This window comes from Nerophis ophidion, linkage group LG02 (assembly GCF_033978795.1).
Source record: "Nerophis ophidion isolate RoL-2023_Sa linkage group LG02, RoL_Noph_v1.0, whole genome shotgun sequence".
NCBI lineage: Eukaryota > Metazoa > Chordata > Actinopteri > Syngnathiformes > Syngnathidae > Nerophis > Nerophis ophidion.
In genome coordinates, this window is record NC_084612.1 from 39309646 (window position 1) to 39330616 (window position 20971).

Sequence of the window (20971 nt, forward strand, 5' to 3'; positions counted from 1 at the left end):
CCACATTTTATCACACTCACACATTCTTTCTTCTCGAGGAACTATTTGTTCAAACTATCAAAGAATTTCACTCCCACAGCTAAAAGTCCACATTATGTTGCTGTTCCACATGCACAGCTCGTAAAACATGTACCCCTTTTGGGGTGCAGTAAGACCTGAAAATATCACACGTACTGCAAGTGTCTTGTCTTATATGCAATATTAATGTATTGGTTTATAGACCCACTACTCTTTATTAAACAAAATAAGGTTTCACATTAAGTAAGATATTTTTTCTGTTGGGGTATTGTGTAGGGGGTGTAACGGTACACAAAAATTTCGGATCGGTATGTACCTCGGTTTAGATGTTACAGTTCGGTTCATTTTCGGTACAGTAAGAAAACAACAAAATATACATATTTTGGTTATTTATTTACCAAATTTGCAAAATCTTCCACCAAAAATATTTTTACTTAGTGGAATATTTGATGTGAAGTAATGGGAACCTTGGATAAGTCAATAATTCATAATAACATTGATTTAGATTCAATATTATGTTTTGACCAATGACAGTTTGAAAGAAAAAAAGCAGCTTTGTTTTATTAGTCAACATTGCAACTTTTTCTAAATTACATTTAGCCTTTAAGCTTTTTTATTTCACTTTTCTTATGTTTTTGTTTATTTTAAGAGTATTTTTAGAATGTGCCGTGGGCCTTTTAAACATTAGCTCTGGGCACCCCTGCAATAGATAATAAAAAATAAAATCTGATAAATCTATGGATAAAAAGCAGAGCCTGGCGACGCATGCGCATTTATCATAACTCTCTCGCGCTTTGTCTCTGCCCCTCCCTCACATACGCTGCTGCATGCACAATTTGTTTTGGTTTTAGCCCCTTCATAATCCTGAATGTACACTGAAAATACACTCAACCCTAACTTAAAATGCCAGACATTTGAGGCATTTAAGAAACTCCACCCGGACAGCCCTGCAAAAGAGGTCATTTCCGGTGAAAAGAAGAGGTATGGTCAGTCTATCGTAGCCCGGTCGCTGCTAGCATGCTGTGTGTTGTGCCTCGGTGTGGATTGTTTACACAATGTGCGGTACGCTACTTAATATGTCCGTGTGTAAACTCGTTCTATACACCTCCAAATCGGACCGAAACCCCCTTACCGAAACGGTTCAATACGAATACACAAACCGTTACACCTCTAGTATGGTGACAATTTGAGGGGCACCCAAATGTAGGCAAGCAAGGACAGGCAATGCAAGAATGCAGCTCAACATTTTTTGAATCAGATTAATCACACTTTTGCATTGTGATTAATCAAAATTGATTGCAATAAATTACTTGCATGCTGAATTAAAATAAACTTTATAAAAGAACCCCAATAGTTTTTGACACCAAGGCAATTTTATTTTTAGAATGTCATACAGGCAAATGTTTTACATGAATGCACATAATTTGTTCAAAATTTGATATTCGTTTGGGTGTATGGAAATTTGCCCGAGAACGCCAGTCGGAGTCTCCTCACTCATCTTTGGACTGACCTACGCATTGACCCAACTTTGCCTTTCAGGTTAAGCTAAAGGAGCATGCATGTTCAAAATAAATAGCGTGATTAATTGGCATTTATAATTGATTAATGCAATCATGTTTTGAGATAAATTGCATGTGTTAAAGCATTAACTTTGACAGCCCTACTAAAAACACAAGGCACATGCCAGGAGATAACTACCTGATAATAACAGTCAATACAAAAAATACAAGGTACACTTTGTCTATGACACTAGTGGGAAGAGAGAGCTGATAGCAAGATATACAAGGGCCAGGGCAAGACACAGGTTCAAAAAACAACACTTGCGGAACTAAACACAGCAATAACCGTAAAAGACTGTGACAAGATTTAGCAGTTGCATTGTTAATTAGCTTGTCATTCCTTGTCATTTTAAAATCCAAATACTGCTCTTGCTATTGCAATCTCACACACGTGCTATAAATCATGTGCTTGAAAATATGGCTTTTTTCTTTCCTGCTGTATTGACCAAAATGTTATTGACCCCCCATCCCTAAAAAAGATGAAACTCAATGTAAGATGTTGTGAAATTAAATGCAAAATCAATCATTAAACCACATCAGTGTGATAATAATCAGGAATATAAAAGAGGGTCATATTTTCTAGCTGCTTTACAATTTGATGACTCTGCTTCATTGATCACCATCATTGAAATCTTTGAGTTACTTTTTAAAGAAGGTCCCAACTTCATCTTTAGGTGATTGTGTGTGCGCGTGTGAGTGAATGACAAGAAGAAAAGCTCTGACTCACTTGGGGAAAACAATACTTTTGAAAATCTTAGTCATAGCGATGTAGATGATATACGGTAAATGATATAAATTTGGCCACAAGCATGTCCTGTAAATATGACAGTGAATGTTCTACTTTATGTGTGTATAATATGTTTTTGTTTTAAAATACTTCTAAAACTATATGTCTGGATAATATGTTTTTGTTTTAAAATACTTCTAAAACTAATAAGGTGACTTCAATGTGTGGTTATTTCTTTGGAACAGATACAAACATTTGTACAATCACTATAAAAGTGGTAGAAAGTTGATTTGCCACAACACGGACAATTTCATTGTTTTTAAATCTACTCTATTTTGACAAGATACCCAACAGCCCTTATTATATTGCAGGTATGCGGTATCTTTATGGTCGTAATTGAATGACTTCATTCTCATAATTTTCTACAGTTTTTTTCAAATATAAAGACTATACTTTTGGAATTATCATTAATTTTTTTAGCCTGAGTTTTTTTCCATTGTTCCCCTAACATTCCTATTTAACTATTATAACCAGGAGTAGACAGTGCACTCTTAGTAAATAACGGATATTTTTCAACATGGTTTATGTGTATCTCTATAAAGTCCTGCTATGACGCAGACGACACCTTGACAGTCTTTTTCCTTAATGTGTGGCAGGGTGCGGCGAGCGGCAATGGCGTTGACCTGTCAGTCATCAACGAGGCCAGAAATCTGCTTTCTGAGCTGCTGATGGATTCGTCCTTGTCGCCTCACACCATCTCCACTCTGCACAGCATCTCCAGCCTCATGGGCACGTTTTCAGGGTCGTGTCGCCCCCGGGTGAACCCTTTCACGCCTTTTCCCGGATTCTACCCCTGTGATGAGTTGAACGACACTGTCGAGAGGAACGATAGGAAATCCATTAAGGTGGGTCAGCTCATCATTAGAGTTTTTATAGTAATACATTAGCAACATCAGAATGGCAGTCAGGAGAGAGCATACCTCCTCCAAGGCTGAACAATCTTCTATACACGATTGACATGTCTGAGTTCAATGTGAAAGACTATACAGTTTCACTTTAGTCCTCTAGATGGTGGTAATACGCAAGTGGGTGCCTTCTGCCTTACATGGTTGCTCATTTTGCTTAGTCTTTGCCCTGCTTAGCCTTAATATAAGTTTCCTGCACTGTGCCTTTTATTCCAGTGTATCAATTGGTTTCTGTTAAGCCCTCCCCCCCAGGAAGAAGAAACATTTTGGCAACCTCCTCCCACTTTCTGTCGCGAATATAAATTGTGTAATCTGCAGTGGAAAATAGCTATTGGTTGTCCTAAAAGTCGCTAGAAGTCGCCAGATAACGTCAACATCTCATTCGCATTTGCATGATTAGAATTAAAAATGTACTTTCTTCTTTTGATACCTAGTTGTTGTTTTTTAAATAAATCAATTCATTATTAAATGTTAGAGAATCAATTTTAATCAAAACTAACAAACCAAATCTCCAAATCTAATGAATAACATGAACTATTGAATTGGGACGTTGGAGTGATTTATATTAGCTTGACATGACAGTGAATAAATATTTACATTTACATCTGGCTTTGTATACCAAGGTAGAAAAATTGGCAGCTTTGTACATGCGCATTTCATTTGCAGTCTGGAGGCGTGTAGGTCTCCTCGCACAGCAGCAGCACAATCTGACTGGCAGCACCCGTCACTGCTCATTTAAGACTGTTACTGATGTGTGCTTGCACCTCAAAGTTGCTAGAAGCTGCCAAATTTTGCAACCAAGTCGTCATGTTGGCGACACTGGTAATCTGTCTATAAAATTGTTATATAAGTGCGCCTCTGCATTACATTGTAACTTTATTAACATTTAAAAACATATAGATAAACTTCCAACAAAGAATATTTTTTATTAAGATAGTTTTTTTAGTCTGTAACATAAATGGCAAAATTGATAAAACAAATTTTATCCTTATTTAAACTATAAACATTTTAAACAGACTTGAACCATTTGATACTGAAAAATAAAAGTAAATACACTCAATAAATAATCCATCCATTTTCTACCGCTTATTCCCTTTTGGGGTCGCGGGGGGCGCTGGCGCCTATCTCAGTTACAATCGGGCGGAAGGCGGGATACACCCTGGACAAGTCGCCACCTCATCGCAGGGCCAACACAGATAGACAGACCACATTCACACTCATACATTTAAATTGATCCTCAGTGCAGCCCTCTCCACTATTTCAGAAGAACTGCTTTTTCTTGATCTGCACCACCGTGTGTTGAGTTCTTGGTCCATGTACAGTACCAGCTCTCTACAGATTTCATAGAAGTGGGTTGTGTCGTTTTTTTCTAACAAATTATATAACCAACCAACAAATGCTGAGCAAAACCGAACCTCTCACCTAACTTTATTGTGCTTGTGGAAAATTATCAGTAGCATTTTGCCAAATATGTTAACAACTACATGCCTTTAGTTATACTGTATGATTAGCCACAATAATTTCTTAGTACTTTGAATGAAAAACGATCCATAGTACTGAGTTATACGTCATAGTCAAATTTATGTAAAAACATTTAATTGGAAGAGTTTTTTGGCGAGTATAAAAGATGTCAACATGGGGCCTAAAAGTCTTATTTCAATTTTGATGAAGTTATGCTGTTTTACTTGTACATTAATAGTTTTTCAAAAGGCTGTTAAAGTTAGCTAGTTTTGTTGAACAGCTACTCATTTACACTAATATCAAAGAACTGGCAGATGCACAGTGGGATGGCATGATCCGTTGCCCAGGTCATGTTATGCTTAATTTGTAATATCCTTAGTTATAAATGATAAATGGGTTGTACTTGTATAGCGCTTTTCTACCTTCAAGGTACTCAAAGCGCTTTGACATTACTTCCACATTTACCCATTCACACACACATTCACACACTGATGGAGGGAGCTGCCATGCAAGGCGCCAACCAGCACCCATCAGGAGCAAGGGTGAAGTGTCTTGCTCAGGACACAACGGACGTGACGAGGTTGGTACTAGGTGGGATTTGAACCAGGGACCCTCGGGTTGCGCACGGCCGCTCTTCCACTGCGCCACACCGTCCCTGTTGTCTATTTCTGTTTCAGCACCTTTGTTAGTTTTCTTAGCTGCCATTAGTGCTGATTTTCATCACCTGCCTCTGATTAGTGGTCGGGACACTCATCTGCTCTGGTCACTAATCAGAGAGCTATTTATTCCTGTCTCACACCACACTCTACCTGACAGTCTTGTTCGCAACATGTGACAGTTTGCGTTTGGTTACTCCTACTTGTTACTAAACTCTTGCTCGTTCTTGTGGAAAGCTTTGCGGCCGTTTCCCGTGCTGTCGGCATGTCTGCTTTTTTGTATTTTTACCCTTGCTTATTGTGAATGAATAAGCATCTTACCTGTACGCTGCCTTCCTTTCTGCATCTTGGGGACACGACCACCGCAACAATGCGACCCAGACGTAACAAGAGATACATTTTTCCTCCACAATAATGCACTTTTACTGGAAAGTAATGTACAGTGTTACTTAAACTTATGAGTATTTTGAGATATGAGCTGTCTCTTGGGTTTTTGTTATTCTTTAAAAGTTGCGAGCATAAATTTGTGTTTTGAGGATGTTGCGTAAGGAAAGAAGAAAAGTTACAAGTCTCCCCACCCTGCAAGAGTCACAAAACATTCTATCTAAGAGGTGGCAGACACCCTCCGAACCAAAGAAACAAAACACAACATACAGTGCAGTCGACCTGGCGAGGCAGCTCGAGCGCAGCAGTGCTATTGGGCACCCCCTAATGTAGCAGCCAGCTCCTGTGCCAGCCAAACAAGATCCAAATGGCATCCATCCACAAAAATATGGAGAAGATCTTGATGGTTTGTCCGATAGAGAAGCAGTTTGAAAGGAACACTGCAGAAGTTTGATCGCTCAAGTAGGGCTGCACAATTAATCAACATTCAAGTTTTAATTACTGCTATAACCTAACCATAGGATGCTGAGTTTTTTTGTTAATTTCTTTTTCTCTCTTACGTCTGCGGTACTTGAGTAAAAGACATGTCCGCCTATGAGAATTGTCCACCCACACATCCTTGGCGTGTTGGCCAATCATAATTGTTTACATAAAACAGTAATTTAGTGTGCTCTGCAGCCGATGCTGTCAGTGCGCCAATGACAAACACCACTTTACAGTATTTGCAAAAAGTTTTAATAGTGACAGTATAAAATGGCTGAAGGAACTTCTCCGTAGTACAGCAGCTTCATAGTTTGAAACGTGTGGAATACGAAAAGGCTACAACAAGCAGCAAAGGATGGTGAAAGCAACCATCCATTACTGCAGCTTGACCCCTGGTCACAATAGTTTTTATTGGTTATTTCTCCGGTTCAGCAACATGATGTCTTTCTCTCATCAAAACAGATTTTCAGTAATTCAGAAGAGCGCAGTCCACATAAACTCAAATCTTTCTGAAAGTAGATTATTGCATAATGCAATATGTTGATTGATAGTCCAAAATTAGTATACTTCATTCATTCATCCTTTTAGCAGTTTTATGCATTTAGACCCGTCATCACAATTTTTGTTGGAAAAATATACATTTTCTGTGAAAATTATGCAGCCCCACTCTCAACCTTGGTTTACGAATATAATTGGTTCTTGAACATGGTTTGTAAACCGAAAACTTTGTATATTGAAGCAAGGTTCCCCATAAGAATCAATTAAACATGAACAATTGGTTCTAGCTTTAACAAAAGTCCCTATTTTAATAATAAATAAAAACTCCACAATTTCAGACATTATAGAGCAGGGGTCAGGAACCTTTTTGGCTGAGAGCCATGGAAGCCCAATATTTCAAAATGTATTTCCGTGTGAGCCATATAACATTTTTTAACACTGAATACAACTAAATGGGTGCATTTTTAAGACCAACATTTTGAGAGTAAAATAAGTCTCTAATTGTTTTTAACAACATTGTTATTCTAAGGTTAACTAATAATAAATATAATACTTCTTACCATTAATGCGACATCTTGGAAAGGTGCGATAGAAAACGAATGGTAGGATTAAAATGCATGAGAATGTTTTGTAATTTGAACGTTATTTTAAACACTATGATTACCAGCGGAATTATTAATTACTTATTGTGTTAAGCAATGTCAGCTAAGATTTATCTGAGAGCCAGATGCAGTCTTCAAAAGAGCCACATCTGGCTCTAGAGCCATAGGTTCCCTACCCCTGCGTTAGAAAAAGCTTAAATGTACACACACACACACACACACACACACCCACACACACACACACACACACACACACACACACACACACACACACACAGGCTTGTTGGTGCGCTCCAAAACTTTAACCAACCATGTTGCCAAAATAATAAGCATACAAAGGAAAATCATTTTATGTTGTGTTGGGTAATATTTGTGACATTGTTGATGTTTCGGAACGATAAACAAGCAGTGACTTCACGTCGTCATTGCTAGCTAAAGACTGGCTGTGGAACAAAGCCCCCCTCGCTGATAAAAACCTCAAACTAAAGGTGCCGCAAGCCAGAGGCTAACTAGCTGAAACGCTAGGTCAAAGCAGTTGTCTAGCAACCCGAAGCTATAGAGCGATACTGAGAGAGTTTGGACACATTTTAAGCGCTATTTTATCAGACCAAGTGATCTCTAAGACAGGTTGACACAGCTCTGAGCCACACAAGGTACTGCAATTGGGGAAATAAACTCGGCAGAAGTGGCGCTCGTCGTTAAAGCCCTTCGAAATTGCCGCGCCTGTGTGTACTGGATGCAAACAAAATATGAAGTCGGGGCCCGCCTCTTCAAAATAGCAATACCCGCGTGTACAAGTTGTGGTGTCATCAAAATGGCAGCCTCTGATGGCTTTAAGCGGCATGCAAAATGATAGACTGAATTAATGAAGCGTTTATACGCCGAGACATGTTTCGCACACAAAGGCATATTTGGCACGATGTAAACTTTTGTAAACCGAAAAAAGATGCAAATAAAGGTGTTCATAAATGTATGGCGTTATATTTGTGTTAATGTTGAGGTCGCAAAGGCAGATTTTGAGAACAGAAAAATGTTTTCAAGCACAGACATCCATCCATCCATTTACTACCGCTGGTCCCTTTTTTGGGATCGTGGGGGGTGCTGGAGACTATCTCAGCTGCAATCGTGCGAAAGGCACCTCATCACAGCAAGCACAGACATTATATTTTGAAAATAAACCAAATTAATGCACCTGGGGATAGGTTGATTGGCAACACTAAATTGGCTCTCGTGTGTGAATGTGAGTGTGAATGTCGTCTGTCTATCTGTGTTGGCCCGGTGATGATGGGCGACTTGTCCAGGGTGTACGCCGCCTTCCGCCCGAATGCAGCTGAGATAGGCCCTAGCACCCCCCGCGACCCCGAAAGGGACAAGCGGTAGTAAATGGATAGATGCTGTTTTGATTGTTTGATTGAGACTATTATTAGTAGATTGCACAGTAGAGTGCATATTCCGTATAATTGACCACTAAATGGTAACACCCGAATACGTTTTTCAACTTGTTTAAGTCGGGGTCCACGTTAATCAATTCACTGTCACCCCAGTCTGTTTTTAGATGTTTTAAATAATAAATAAAGCCTTGCATTTTTTAAGTCTCTCTTTTCGTTCCATACAGGCTGCGTCACCATGTTGAAAAGTGTTTTTTGTGCGATCTCATTGAAGGCCAAGCAGCCAATCAAAGTAGATTTGGCAAGTTATCTAATTGGTTGCCTTTTTGAAAGAAATATATCTGGGATAGGCTCCAGTACCCCCTACGATCTCGAGAGGGACAAGCGGTAGGAAATGGATGGATAGGTGGAAGGATTTGTGTCTAAACTAGAGCGAGTGCAGAAAACAAGTGGAGAAGGGTGAGGTTGAGAGAGCGGAAGAGAGGGGCGCCAGGCAGGCATCCGTCTGACTGCAGACAGCACTAATTATTGAGTGTAAATAGCAAACAAGCAAACACTTTTATTGTGCACATAACACTTTTATATTCGCTCAAAAATATATATTGACTTTAATTTATTTTCAAAATATAATGTTAGTGCTTGCAAAACATATGTTTCTGTCCTCAAAATATGCCTTTGAGACACAAATATAATGCGAGGTTCGACTGTATATACTGTATTACCAGCATTTAGAGCGGCACTTCTCGAACAGTCTGGGCACAGTCAAGTGTGAACTGCTTCTGAAACTACAGAGGCAAATATCCAACAACCAACTTGAAACCAACTTCACCGCGGTTGCTCTCTTACAAAAATACTGTTGCTTTTTGTAATACATTCTAATGTATTGTTTTTCATAGAATATTATTTTCTTTTTAAAAGGCATATTACATAGCAAGGCCAAGCACACACATTGAATTAATTCAATTCCTTTCAATGGGTGATGTAGATTTGAGATACAAGTGTTTTAAAATCTACTTGCACAGTCATTGAACCAGTTAAGATGCCACTGTAATTTGTTGGTTTGCACAAATATTATGCTCACACACTAACTCTTATGATAGTCAATTTAACTGTTGTGTGTTTTTGTCAGAATATAATCTCTTTTTTTTCATTGTAACTGTTTTTGTGTCATAATACAACATTCTGATTTTTGGCTGCGTGGGTTCCCTCCGGGTACTCCGGCTTCCTCCCACCTCCAAAGACATGCACCTGGGGATAGATTGATTGACAACACCAAATTGGCCCTAGTGTGTGAATATGAATGTGAATGTTGTTTGTCTATCTGTGTTGGCCCTGTGATAAGGTGGCGACTTGTCCAGGGTGTACGCCGCCTTCCGGCCGCTTGCAGCTGGGATTGGCTCCAGCACCCCCGCGACCCCGAACGGTACATGCAGTAGAAAATGGATGGATGGATGGAAGGGGTAGTAAACAGGAGCACAATTGAATATAGTGCTTACATACATACACAGGTTTCAGGGTTGCAGGAAGCTGTAGCCAATCCCAGCTGACTTTGGGTAAAAGGCGAACTCCAAACACAGGGCACCCACATAGAGACAGACAACAATTTGCACTCACAGTCAAACTGTCACTGATTGGGAACTGAACCCAAGCTAGAGTCAAGCTATAGTGCAGTATTGATTGACGCAGGTGACAACACTAGAATCTTCTCCTAAGTTATTGTGGAAACACACATTCTAATCTCTGCTGCATTAGCTGCAATGTAAAGAACAATAGGTGTGCTCGAAGTTGTCAGAAGTTATTCAGTCATCTTCAACAGATGTTTATTGATGTAAAACTGGATCCATACTTATCATCTTTTTATCCTTTGTCCAGGGGTTGAGTAGCAGAAACAGCCTCCCGACTCCTCAGCCCAGGCGGAGTTCCTCCTCCTCTTCTGTGCTGCCTTCACTTGACTCTCTTTCATCCCGGTGGGACCGCAACAATGGCAAGAGATCCCAACCTGACCTTAACATGGCTAGGTATCAACATACACAACTGTTTACACATATCATATTGTCTCTCCACACAAACTAAACAGCATGCGTCATATTATATATATCCCTTACAGACATCATAACAACCTGTTTTCTATACTGTTGATTATTAGACACTCTAAAACTTTGACTTTGCAGTGTACATGAACAATCTGGTATCATTTTTAAATAGATCTGCAATGATTTAACGCTAACAAATTAACACTATGTATTAAAATGTTGTACACATGACAGCATTTCAAAAGTAACCTTGTAGAAAAATGCATTGTTCCAATATTGTGTTGTTGCTTTTACCACTGGCATTACATTGTCTCTTTTATAAATATTGATTGCTTGACATGATAAATCAGCTTGAAGATAGATTATACTTTTTAATCTTTGGTATACATGCTACACGGTTTTCTTTCTTCTGTGGAGGAATAAAAAACAAATTTCATATTTTTTCAATGATTAGGAATCCGTATGACGAAACGTCCCTCAGCCGTGTAGCACATTATTTAATGATATAAAACTGCACAGTTGTAAAATTTTTTTTTACAATAGTCAATTTTTCTTTACATTTTTATGACATTAAATAATGTTTAAATGTTAATTAAAAAAAATTGGCTAGACACTTCATAAAGAATCCCTTACACTTTTTTCTCTGGGGAAAGCGCTTTGAAATTAAAATATTTTTGAATGGATTGTGTTTGAGATAGACAGTTTCACTGTTAAGATTTATTTTTTACCTGCCAACAAATACAAACACAGATATTGTTATTTTTATTTTCACTGTAAGGTCCATCATTTAAGAGTTTTATTCTGATTAGAATCCATGCAGAATGTATTCATTAGAATACACTTTTATTTGGAAATTTAAAACGAGTCAGGAAAATGAAAATCCTTCTGTAGGGAATCCCTTCCTACACAAGAGGGCAGTACATATCTGTCTTACCAGCTGAGCGTCTGAGCTCCTTAGTAAAACATAGACTGAAAATATGTTTGATTTTTGCATGTAGCTCAGGTCTTTCTAATGGGCCAAATGCAAACCTACTTACCATTCCCAAGCAGAGGTCTTCTTCTGTCACCCTCACGTACCATGCAGGTTCCAGAAGAGCAGGTGGGACCTGAGTTCAAAACCTTCTGTTTTGATCAAAAAGATCATGTTTTTTCAAATAGTCCTAATTTTTAACCTCTTTAGGCACATCTCCTAGCCTGAGTCCCCTCACCTCTCCCAGCCACAGTCCTCCAAGTGTAGCCACAGGTTCTTCATTATCCCTGGTCACCCGATCGCCTGTAGAGTTTCCAGACACAGCAGACTTCCTGACAAAGCCTAGTGTCAACCTGAACTTGCACAAGCATTTGGGCTACCCACTCAGCTCATGTGACTTCCAGCAGGCATTCCGTAGCACCGTTTTACCTCTTTGCACCAGGTAAAAAGTGACAGGAATGATTTGGTTTTGATGTGTTCATTATCAACCATGCACAAGACTTGCCTTCTCTGCCCACGCTAGCTGCGGGCGTCAGATGCCAAAGGTAGTTTCCAGTGGCGATTCAGGAGAAGTCCATCAGCCCCTCCTGAGCGAGGCCCAACGCAGGCGCTCAGGTAAATATAATTTAAGCTAATAATTAGTGCTGTCAAACAATTAAACAAAAATCAGATAAATCACAGGGCTGCTGGGGACCTATTTCGAATAATCACGATTAGATATTATTCATTGATTTTTTTTTACATAATTTATCCTCATTACAGTTCCAGGTAAGTTGGAGTCCATCCTAGCTGACTTGATGAGAGGCGGGTACACCCAAAGCTGGTCGTTACTCATCCGCAAAACACAGTCATTCAGACCATGTTGTTCTCTACGTGACAGCGTGGGTTCCCTCTGGGCTTTCTATCATCGCCAAAACCATGCACCTGGGGATAGGTTGATTGGCAACACTAAATGGTCGCTAGTGTGTGAATGTGAGTGTGAATTATGTCTGTCTATCTGTGTTAGCCCTGTGATGAGGTCATGACTTGTCCAGGGTATACACTGCCTTCCGCCCTAATGCAGCTGAGATAGGCTCCAACACCCCCCACGACCCCAAAAGGGAGAAGCGGGAGAAAATGGCTTTTAATACTATCTTCATATTGTGATAATGCATTTTGATAACATGTGAATGAATGGATGGATGGATTCTAGCTGTGTCCAGCAAATTTTACAGAAAATTTGCAAATTCTTCAACACAATGTTGTGGTTAAGTTTCTTCCACAGTGGGAATCACAAATATTTCTAAGTCAGCAAACCTCACCTCCTTAGCCAAAATGACTTTATTTCTCACGGGTATCACTATCACTGAAATAAACTTTTTTTGCAAGTAGCAATATCACTGAAATAAATCACATTTCCTTGAAATAAACTGTGTCTTACAAGTATCAATGTCATTCAAATTAACTGTCTCTGGAAGATGAGAACTAGCTAAACACGCTACACTACACACTATATAAAGATACAATAAACCATGCTAACGGCTAAGCTTGAGCTAAATATATGTTATGTTAAATCACTAATGGTAATTTAAGCTAGAGTGTGCTATTTTTGTTAGATTCTTTTGGTTTGAAAAATTTCACCATGAGCAAGTTGCAAACAGTCCCTTTAATTTGGGCCTGTTGCTTCCTTTGTGTTAATAATAAGGTAATTTGTGGTGTATTTTTCTCATGTGTTTTCAAAGTCTACTGAAAAGGTCCGTCTCCTGTTCTTGAATACTCACATTTACCATAGAGTGGACCGTTGTTTAACATCTTCCATATAGACTTGTTTGGTTCTGCGGCCTGTCACTACCGGATCTACTGCCCATGTGTGCATGCATGACCGTAACACTGCTTGTACATACCACCCAGAAAAGCTTTGCCAGAGACATTTAAAACATTTTGAGTCATTGTGCACTGCAGATGAGTCGATAAGAATATAATTTTTTAAAATTGGATCAGATTAGAAATGATGATGATGGATTAACCTGCATTAACATGTTAATTTTGGCTTCCCTACAAAATAATATGCATTATTTGACATTGACATGTCTATTGACTGTTTTTTATTTCTACTGGATACCAAGATTAGTGGATGTCTGTAAATATAATCTTTCTACAGTAGTTCTATCGCTATAAATCTTCTTGTCCATTTGTGAGCATCAGGTGAAGGGCCGGATTTCCCAGTGGAGCCTTTAATCAGGGAGGAGAGCGTGGAAGTGGACTTGTCTGCAGAGTCCTGCACCACAGGAGATCAGAGTCAGACACAGGAGCAGAGCTCAGGCACAGAGCAGCAGACTCAGGAATTAGAGGTACATTTTTATTCCAGAACACGGAAAACCCTGTGGAACAGTCATGGGTTTGCAAGGCTAATCTGTACTATGTATACTCATTTGGTGTTTCCCCTCCAGGGTAATCAGGAGTTCAGACTAGACGCAATGCTGGAAGACCATGAAGCCCTCATGGAGAGGATGAACACCTGGAACTTCCAGATCTTTAGCCTGGTGGACAAAACAGGAGGAAAGACAGGACGAATACTCAGCTATGTATGTAGTACTGGGATTGCAAAGTAGCTCGCGGGTGTCTTTATTCGTGCTAAAAAGCTGTGGTCACTATGTTTGTCCCTTCTGGATAAATCCTTTGTGGGCAGGCTTATTTCAATGCAGTTTATGTTGTTTGTTGCATCAATACGTCTGTCAAGTCATTTTTTAATACTGAAACATTTTTTTTAAACTTAAAAAAGAGGTTCGTACATAATGCACTAGTGTTTGTTTGATGGTACTGATGTGGTTACCTTTTGTTCTGATGTGTGTTTCAGTAAAGCTGGTCTGTATTTCCCCAGGTGACTTACACCCTTTTCCAGGATACGTGTCTGTTTGAAATTTTCAAGATCCCTGTGAGGGAGTTCATGACATACTTCTTTGCTCTGGAAAATGGCTACAGGGACATTCCCTGTGAGTGTTCACACGGCGCTATAGGCCTTCTAGGAAGATGTATATTTGTTCACTGTTTTGTTAATTTTTCATCACACTGTGCTCATGTCTATTGTTGTGCTGCAAAACACAACGTTTCACTTCTAGCCAAATGCCATCAACTCCCAGCTTATTGCGTTATAATCATCCACAGATCATAACCGGGTCCATGCTACTGATGTGCTCCATGCTGTCTGGTACTTAACCACTCGACCCATTCCTGGGTTCCAGCAGATCCACAATGAGCATGTGACCGGAAGTGACACAGGTAAACACAAACCGGTAGCTCCATAGTAAAGAGTGCACACTGACTTCCAGTAATATACAGTGAAACTTAAATGCCTTAATTTGTTTAAATTTAGAATCAGTTATCCCGCAGGAAACTAAAAATATTTAGTTTTAAAACACAGGTGTCAAACTCAAAGCCGGTGGCCTAGATTTGGCCCGCCACATCATTTTATATGGCACACGAAGACCTGGTAATAAAATGTGTCAACAAAAGTACTTTATCATTCCGTACTTGATGTATTTGTTACTTCAATTTAGACATAAAAATGCATCTACTGCATTTTAAACTTTTATCATGTAATAATGAAACAAATATTCAATTTTTTTTCTTAAAATAAATAGTTAAATATATATATATATATATATATATATATATAGCCCTTGCCTTTCAGCCTTCGCCCTCTTCATATAGCCCTTGCCTTTCAGCCTTTGCCCTCTTCTGTCAGCTCACATATATATATATATATATATATATATATATATATATATATATATATTTATATTTATTTTTTTAAATTTTTTTTTAAGTATCAAAGCTGGATTAGTGTCACGGCACTGATGCAAGTGATGCTACCTCACTCTTTCAAAACCCAATCTGTATGTGTATTTTTGAAAAATTCTAATCTTCAAGGGTTTCTACAGATAAATACATATTAGCAGGATATCAATAGCGTCTCTATTCAAGGGCACGTACACATTTTAATCCCCTAAAGGAGAGACATGACAGAAAATTTTTGAGAATGGCTGCATTAAGTCAGTTAATTAAGTAAACATTACCATTCCTAATTGTCAAGAGTTAAACTATTGCATAACAAAATGTAATATCAATTAAAGGGGTCATATAATTATTTTATTTCTACATTTAAAACACTTCCTTGTGGTCTACATAACATGTAATGGTGTTTTTATTTTTTGTCAAAATTTTTCATAAATTAAAAGGGAATAAGCGTTAGGAAATGGATGGATGGATGTTTAACAAACCATTTTCAAGCAGCTTTCTGACCGTCTCTTCAGGATGTGCCATTTTGTGGGCCTTTTTTTTACGTGCCACCACTTAAACTGCGTCTTCTCACTCTCAGCCCTTTTGAAATTTTTAGCGCTACTGACAAGCATTAGTTACAACTATACACTACTTTTTATTAGAAATCGCAGCAGCAGAGGATGTATGTTTATGTACGAGACAGTCTGCCCCACAACACGAGAATAGAGAAAAGGAACTTATTGACTACAACGGTTGACTCGCGCATAGCCCTTCAGGTAAAGCTTGACCATATGTGGAGATATCCGCTGATGTAAAACTGGAAAAAACGTCACAATGACTGCTTCATAAATATCTGGTTTGATTTAAAATTTTTGGGACTTATGCAATTCCCAAATACACAAAAACTGGTACCAATAGGTAAGAAAGGTCCCCATATAATGGCATCATTTGAGGTGTTAACATCTAAGGAGGAGGGAGCCTGACTTCATTCTTAGCACTTAAAACATTCTGACCTGTTTTGGAAGTGTGTAATAACATGACTGGCTTTTAGGCATAAAATTATTTCATCGTCCACTTTTTCACCTAATGTTGCTTTGGTCAAATTGTACACTGTAGCCATGACATAATTTACATGGTTCCATTTTTTTCCATTTCATGTCACAAGCACACTTTTCCGCTTTGCCCTCACTGGTACACTGTTTTGGTGGCATCACAAAAAAGCCAAGAGAAATAAATGTTATCTTTCAGATGCTAAAGTGGCACAAATTTCACATTATGGGATGAAGTCTCGCTCTGCATGGTGACATCTTATGCATACAGATGTGGTGTCGACCCAACCTCCGAATTTTTGGATTAAGATTTTAGTCCAAATGTACTTCCAGTTCGCATTTGTATGCTCCATTCGTTTTTTAACCGCACAGGTTGGTGATAATAAGACATGTAACTGGTAGCCATGTGTGTTCCAGACTCAGACAGTGGGATTTCACCTGGCAGGATATCATACGCCTCCTCAAAAAGCTCCTCCATATCAGATGATAGCTACGGCTGCCTGGCCTGGAACATCCCAGCTCTGGAGCTCATGGCCCTTTATGTAGCAGCTGCAATGCACGATTACGACCACCCCGGTCGAACTAATGCCTTTTTAGTTGCTACTAACGCACCTCAGGTAAGCAATCAATTTTGTTTGAATTTGAATGTTCACAGAACACCTAGGAGCTACTGTAATTATAGGTGGCTACAAAAGCAATTTTGTTAAGGCTGCAGTTTGGTTGGAAATACAAACCAGTTCAAAGTTAAGGATGCTTTTGTTCCCCAGGGAGAACATTTTCAGATCCATTGATCCAGATTTGCACCAACATAAAATGACTCTTTTTTTTGGGGTGGGGGAGGTGGCCATATCATACCTCTTCAGCTTTCACATGAATTAGTTCATTTTATTTAAGAAATCCTGGTAACACTCAAATACACAAAAAGTAACATAATCCCTTGTATCTAAGGCAAAGTAATAACAATAATAGGTTTTGTAAAATACAAGAGATAAAGAGGGATCCTTTTTGCATTTCTTTGATGATACCGAGTTGAACATTCACATATATTCAATTAGTCACTGCATTCAGTGCGTAAGACTGCATCAAATAATAATTGTTACCACTGTATGGTAGTAAAATTGTGAGTGGCACATAATGAATAATAAGCAGATTATAATGAGACTACGGTTAACCAACAAATGTATTTTGTGGTGTTTTATTCCCTTGTGATTTAAACTTTCCACCAAATGAAATCACTGCTCAACTCAAGAACCACGCAACACAGTCCGCCCCTGCTTTGAATCAGTGTAATTATATGCTCCACATGTGCTTGTGTTCTCGACAGTTGCGTCCTCAGATGTCCGGTGTCTTTCAAAAACATCACGTAACCTGACATGACCTTTCTTTGCATGTATTAATTTAGGGTTGTCCTAATGTATATACATGTACAGTATGTATCTTTGTGTGTATATGTACGTACATATGTATGTATGTATTTATATATATTTAGTTGTGTCTGTATATATACTGTATATATATATGTATGTATGTATGGATTATATATATACATGGATGTATATATGTATGGATGGATGTATATATATATATATATATATATATATATATATATATATATATATATATATATATATATATATATATATATGTCTTGATTGGATTATCCGGAGAATAGTGCTCGATACCGTGGTAGAGCGCAATATGTAGGTGTGGGAAAAAATCACAAGACTACTTCATCTCTACAGATCTGTTTCATGAGGGGTTCCCTCAATCATCAGGAGATTTTCTCCTGATGATTGAGGGAAACCCTCATGAAACAGATCTGTAGAGATGAAGTAGTCTTGTGATTTTTTCCCACACCTACATATATATATATATATATATATATATATATATATATATATATATATATGTATGTATATATATATATATGTATGTATATATATATATATGTATGTATATATATATGTATGTATGTATATATATATGTATGTATGTATTGCTGGATGTATGTATTGCTGGATGTATATATATGTATGGATTGATGTGTATATATATATATATATTTCTATATGTGTGTGTGTGTGTATGTATATGTATGTATATATGCAAATATATATACATACATATGTACGTATATATACACATTTGTGTATATATGTATATATACACATTTGTATGTATATATATATATATATATATATATATATATATATATATATATATATATATATATATATATATATATATATATATATATATACACACACACACACACACATATATATGGCCAAATCAAATTATGGTGGAAAATAAGTATTTGGTCAACCATTCAAAGCTCTCACTGATGAAAGGAGTTTTTGGCTCAAAATCTCACGATACATGGCCCTATTAATTCTTTCCTTAACACGGATCAATCGTCCTGTCCCCTTAGCAGAAAAACAGCCCCAAAGCATGATGTTTCCACCCCCATGCTTCACAGTAGTTATGGTGTTCTTGGGATGCAACTCAGTATTCTTATTCCTCCAAACACGACGAGTTGAGTTTATACCAACAAGTTATATTTTGGTTTCATTTGACCACATGACATTCTCCCAATCCTCTGCTGTATAATCCATGTACTTTCTGGCAAACTTCAGACGGGCCTGGACATGCACTGGATTAAGCAGGGGGACACGTCTGGCACTGCAGGATTTGATTCCCTGTCGGCGTAGTGTGTTACTGATGGTAACCTTTGTTACTTTGGTCCCAGCTCTCTGCAGGTCATTGACCAGGTCCCCCCGTGTGGTTCTGGGATTTTTGCTCACCGTTCTCATCATCATTTTGAAACCTTGGGATGAGATCTTGCGTGGAGCCCCAGATCGAGGGAAATTATCAGTGGTCTTGTATGTCTTCCATTTTCTGATAATTGCTCCCACAGTTAATTTTTTCACACCAAGCTGCTTGCCTATTGTAGATTCACTCTTCCCAGTCTGGTGCAGGTCTACAATTCTTTTCCTGGTGTCCTTCGACAGCTCTTTGGTCTTGGCCATAGTGGAGTTTGGAGTCTGACTGTTTGAGGCTGTGATAGGTGTCTTTTATACAGATAACGAGTTCAAACAGGTTCTATTGATACAGATAACAAGTGGAGGACAGAAGAGATTCTTAACGAAGAAGTTACAGGTCTGTGAGAGCCAGAAATCTTCCTTGTTTGAAGTGACCAAATACTTATTTTCCACCATAATTTACAAATGAATTCTTTGAAATTCCTACAATATGAATTCCTGGATTTTTTTTTCGCATTCTGTCTCTCACAGTTAAAGTATACCTATGATGAAAATTACAGACCTCTGTCATCATTTTAAGTGGGAGAACTTGCACAATCGGTGGCGGAATAAATACTTTTTTGCCCCACTGTATGTATGTATGTATGTATTTATATATATGTGTATATATAAACATATATGTATGTATATCCACATATATGGATGTATATATATACACACATGCATGTATGTATATTTATATATACATATATATGGAGGTATGCATATATATATATATATATATATATATATATAAAAAATATATATATGTACATATTTATATGTACATATCAGTGACGTGCGGTGAGGTTCATGGCTGGTGAAGCACTGACTTCATCACAGTCAGATTTACAAACATATGAACCCTAAAGAGTATCTTATTCACCATTTGATTGGCAGCGGTTAACGGGTTATGTTTAAAAGCTCATACCAGCAATCTTTACACATACAAACTGTAGTACACAAAAAAGCGCATTTAATTAAAAAAATGTTAGTATGCTCTTACCTTTACTTATAAATTAAGTCAATGCGCCGCTCCTTCTGAACAAAAACATCGATAACTTGTTTATAGAAGTCTTCCATATCTTTCTTCGGTTTTAAAAGTCTCTATGTCTTGATGGAGATCACTGTCTGTGGCAAACCTTTTAGCTCCGGCGTTGGTCTTCCTTTAATTATTACTTCCTGCTTCGATCGAAAGTCCAGTTTGGAAAACTGTTTTATTTTAGATATGTAATCATCCATGTTAAAAGTCCAGGGGAGAGGAAAACAAACACACGCTGTTCACTCTTGCTGCTTGTTGTCACTTCCTCTGCAGCCGAGTTGTCGCAAAAATGATCCCTGGGATCACTAGCGCCCTCTATCACCAGGAGGCGGGAGTACAGGTGCCTCACAGTGCGTCTTCGCAGCCATTTTATGATTGCCCAGCACAAGAAATATGTTACACACATACAATTGTTGACAAAATACACTGTACTTTATATACCTCAGCTAACTAAACTATGAAAATGTATAATATAATTCATATAGCAATACGGTCTCACTGCACAGCAGCCAGCAGTTAGCCGAGTCATTGCGCAATCCATGGCGAGGCTCAACTGGCTGCTGACTCTTCTCAGTA

The 20971-nt window shown here is 38.2% G+C and overlaps 1 protein-coding gene across 1 annotated transcript in view; it reads left to right on the forward strand.

Moving 5' to 3' along the window:
* Window positions 1–20971, forward strand: part of pde3b (phosphodiesterase 3B) — a 145044-nt gene that overhangs the window by 87893 nt on the left and 36180 nt on the right. Inside the window, exons 3-12 of the mRNA XM_061883459.1 lie at window positions 2961–3209; window positions 10614–10759; window positions 11773–11873; window positions 11955–12186; window positions 12268–12359; window positions 13923–14074; window positions 14174–14308; window positions 14605–14716; window positions 14889–15002; window positions 16970–17169. Coding sequence (XP_061739443.1) covers window positions 2961–3209; window positions 10614–10759; window positions 11773–11873; window positions 11955–12186; window positions 12268–12359; window positions 13923–14074; window positions 14174–14308; window positions 14605–14716; window positions 14889–15002; window positions 16970–17169 — 1533 coding nt within the window. The remainder of the gene's footprint in view (window positions 1–2960; window positions 3210–10613; window positions 10760–11772; window positions 11874–11954; window positions 12187–12267; window positions 12360–13922; window positions 14075–14173; window positions 14309–14604; window positions 14717–14888; window positions 15003–16969; window positions 17170–20971) is intronic.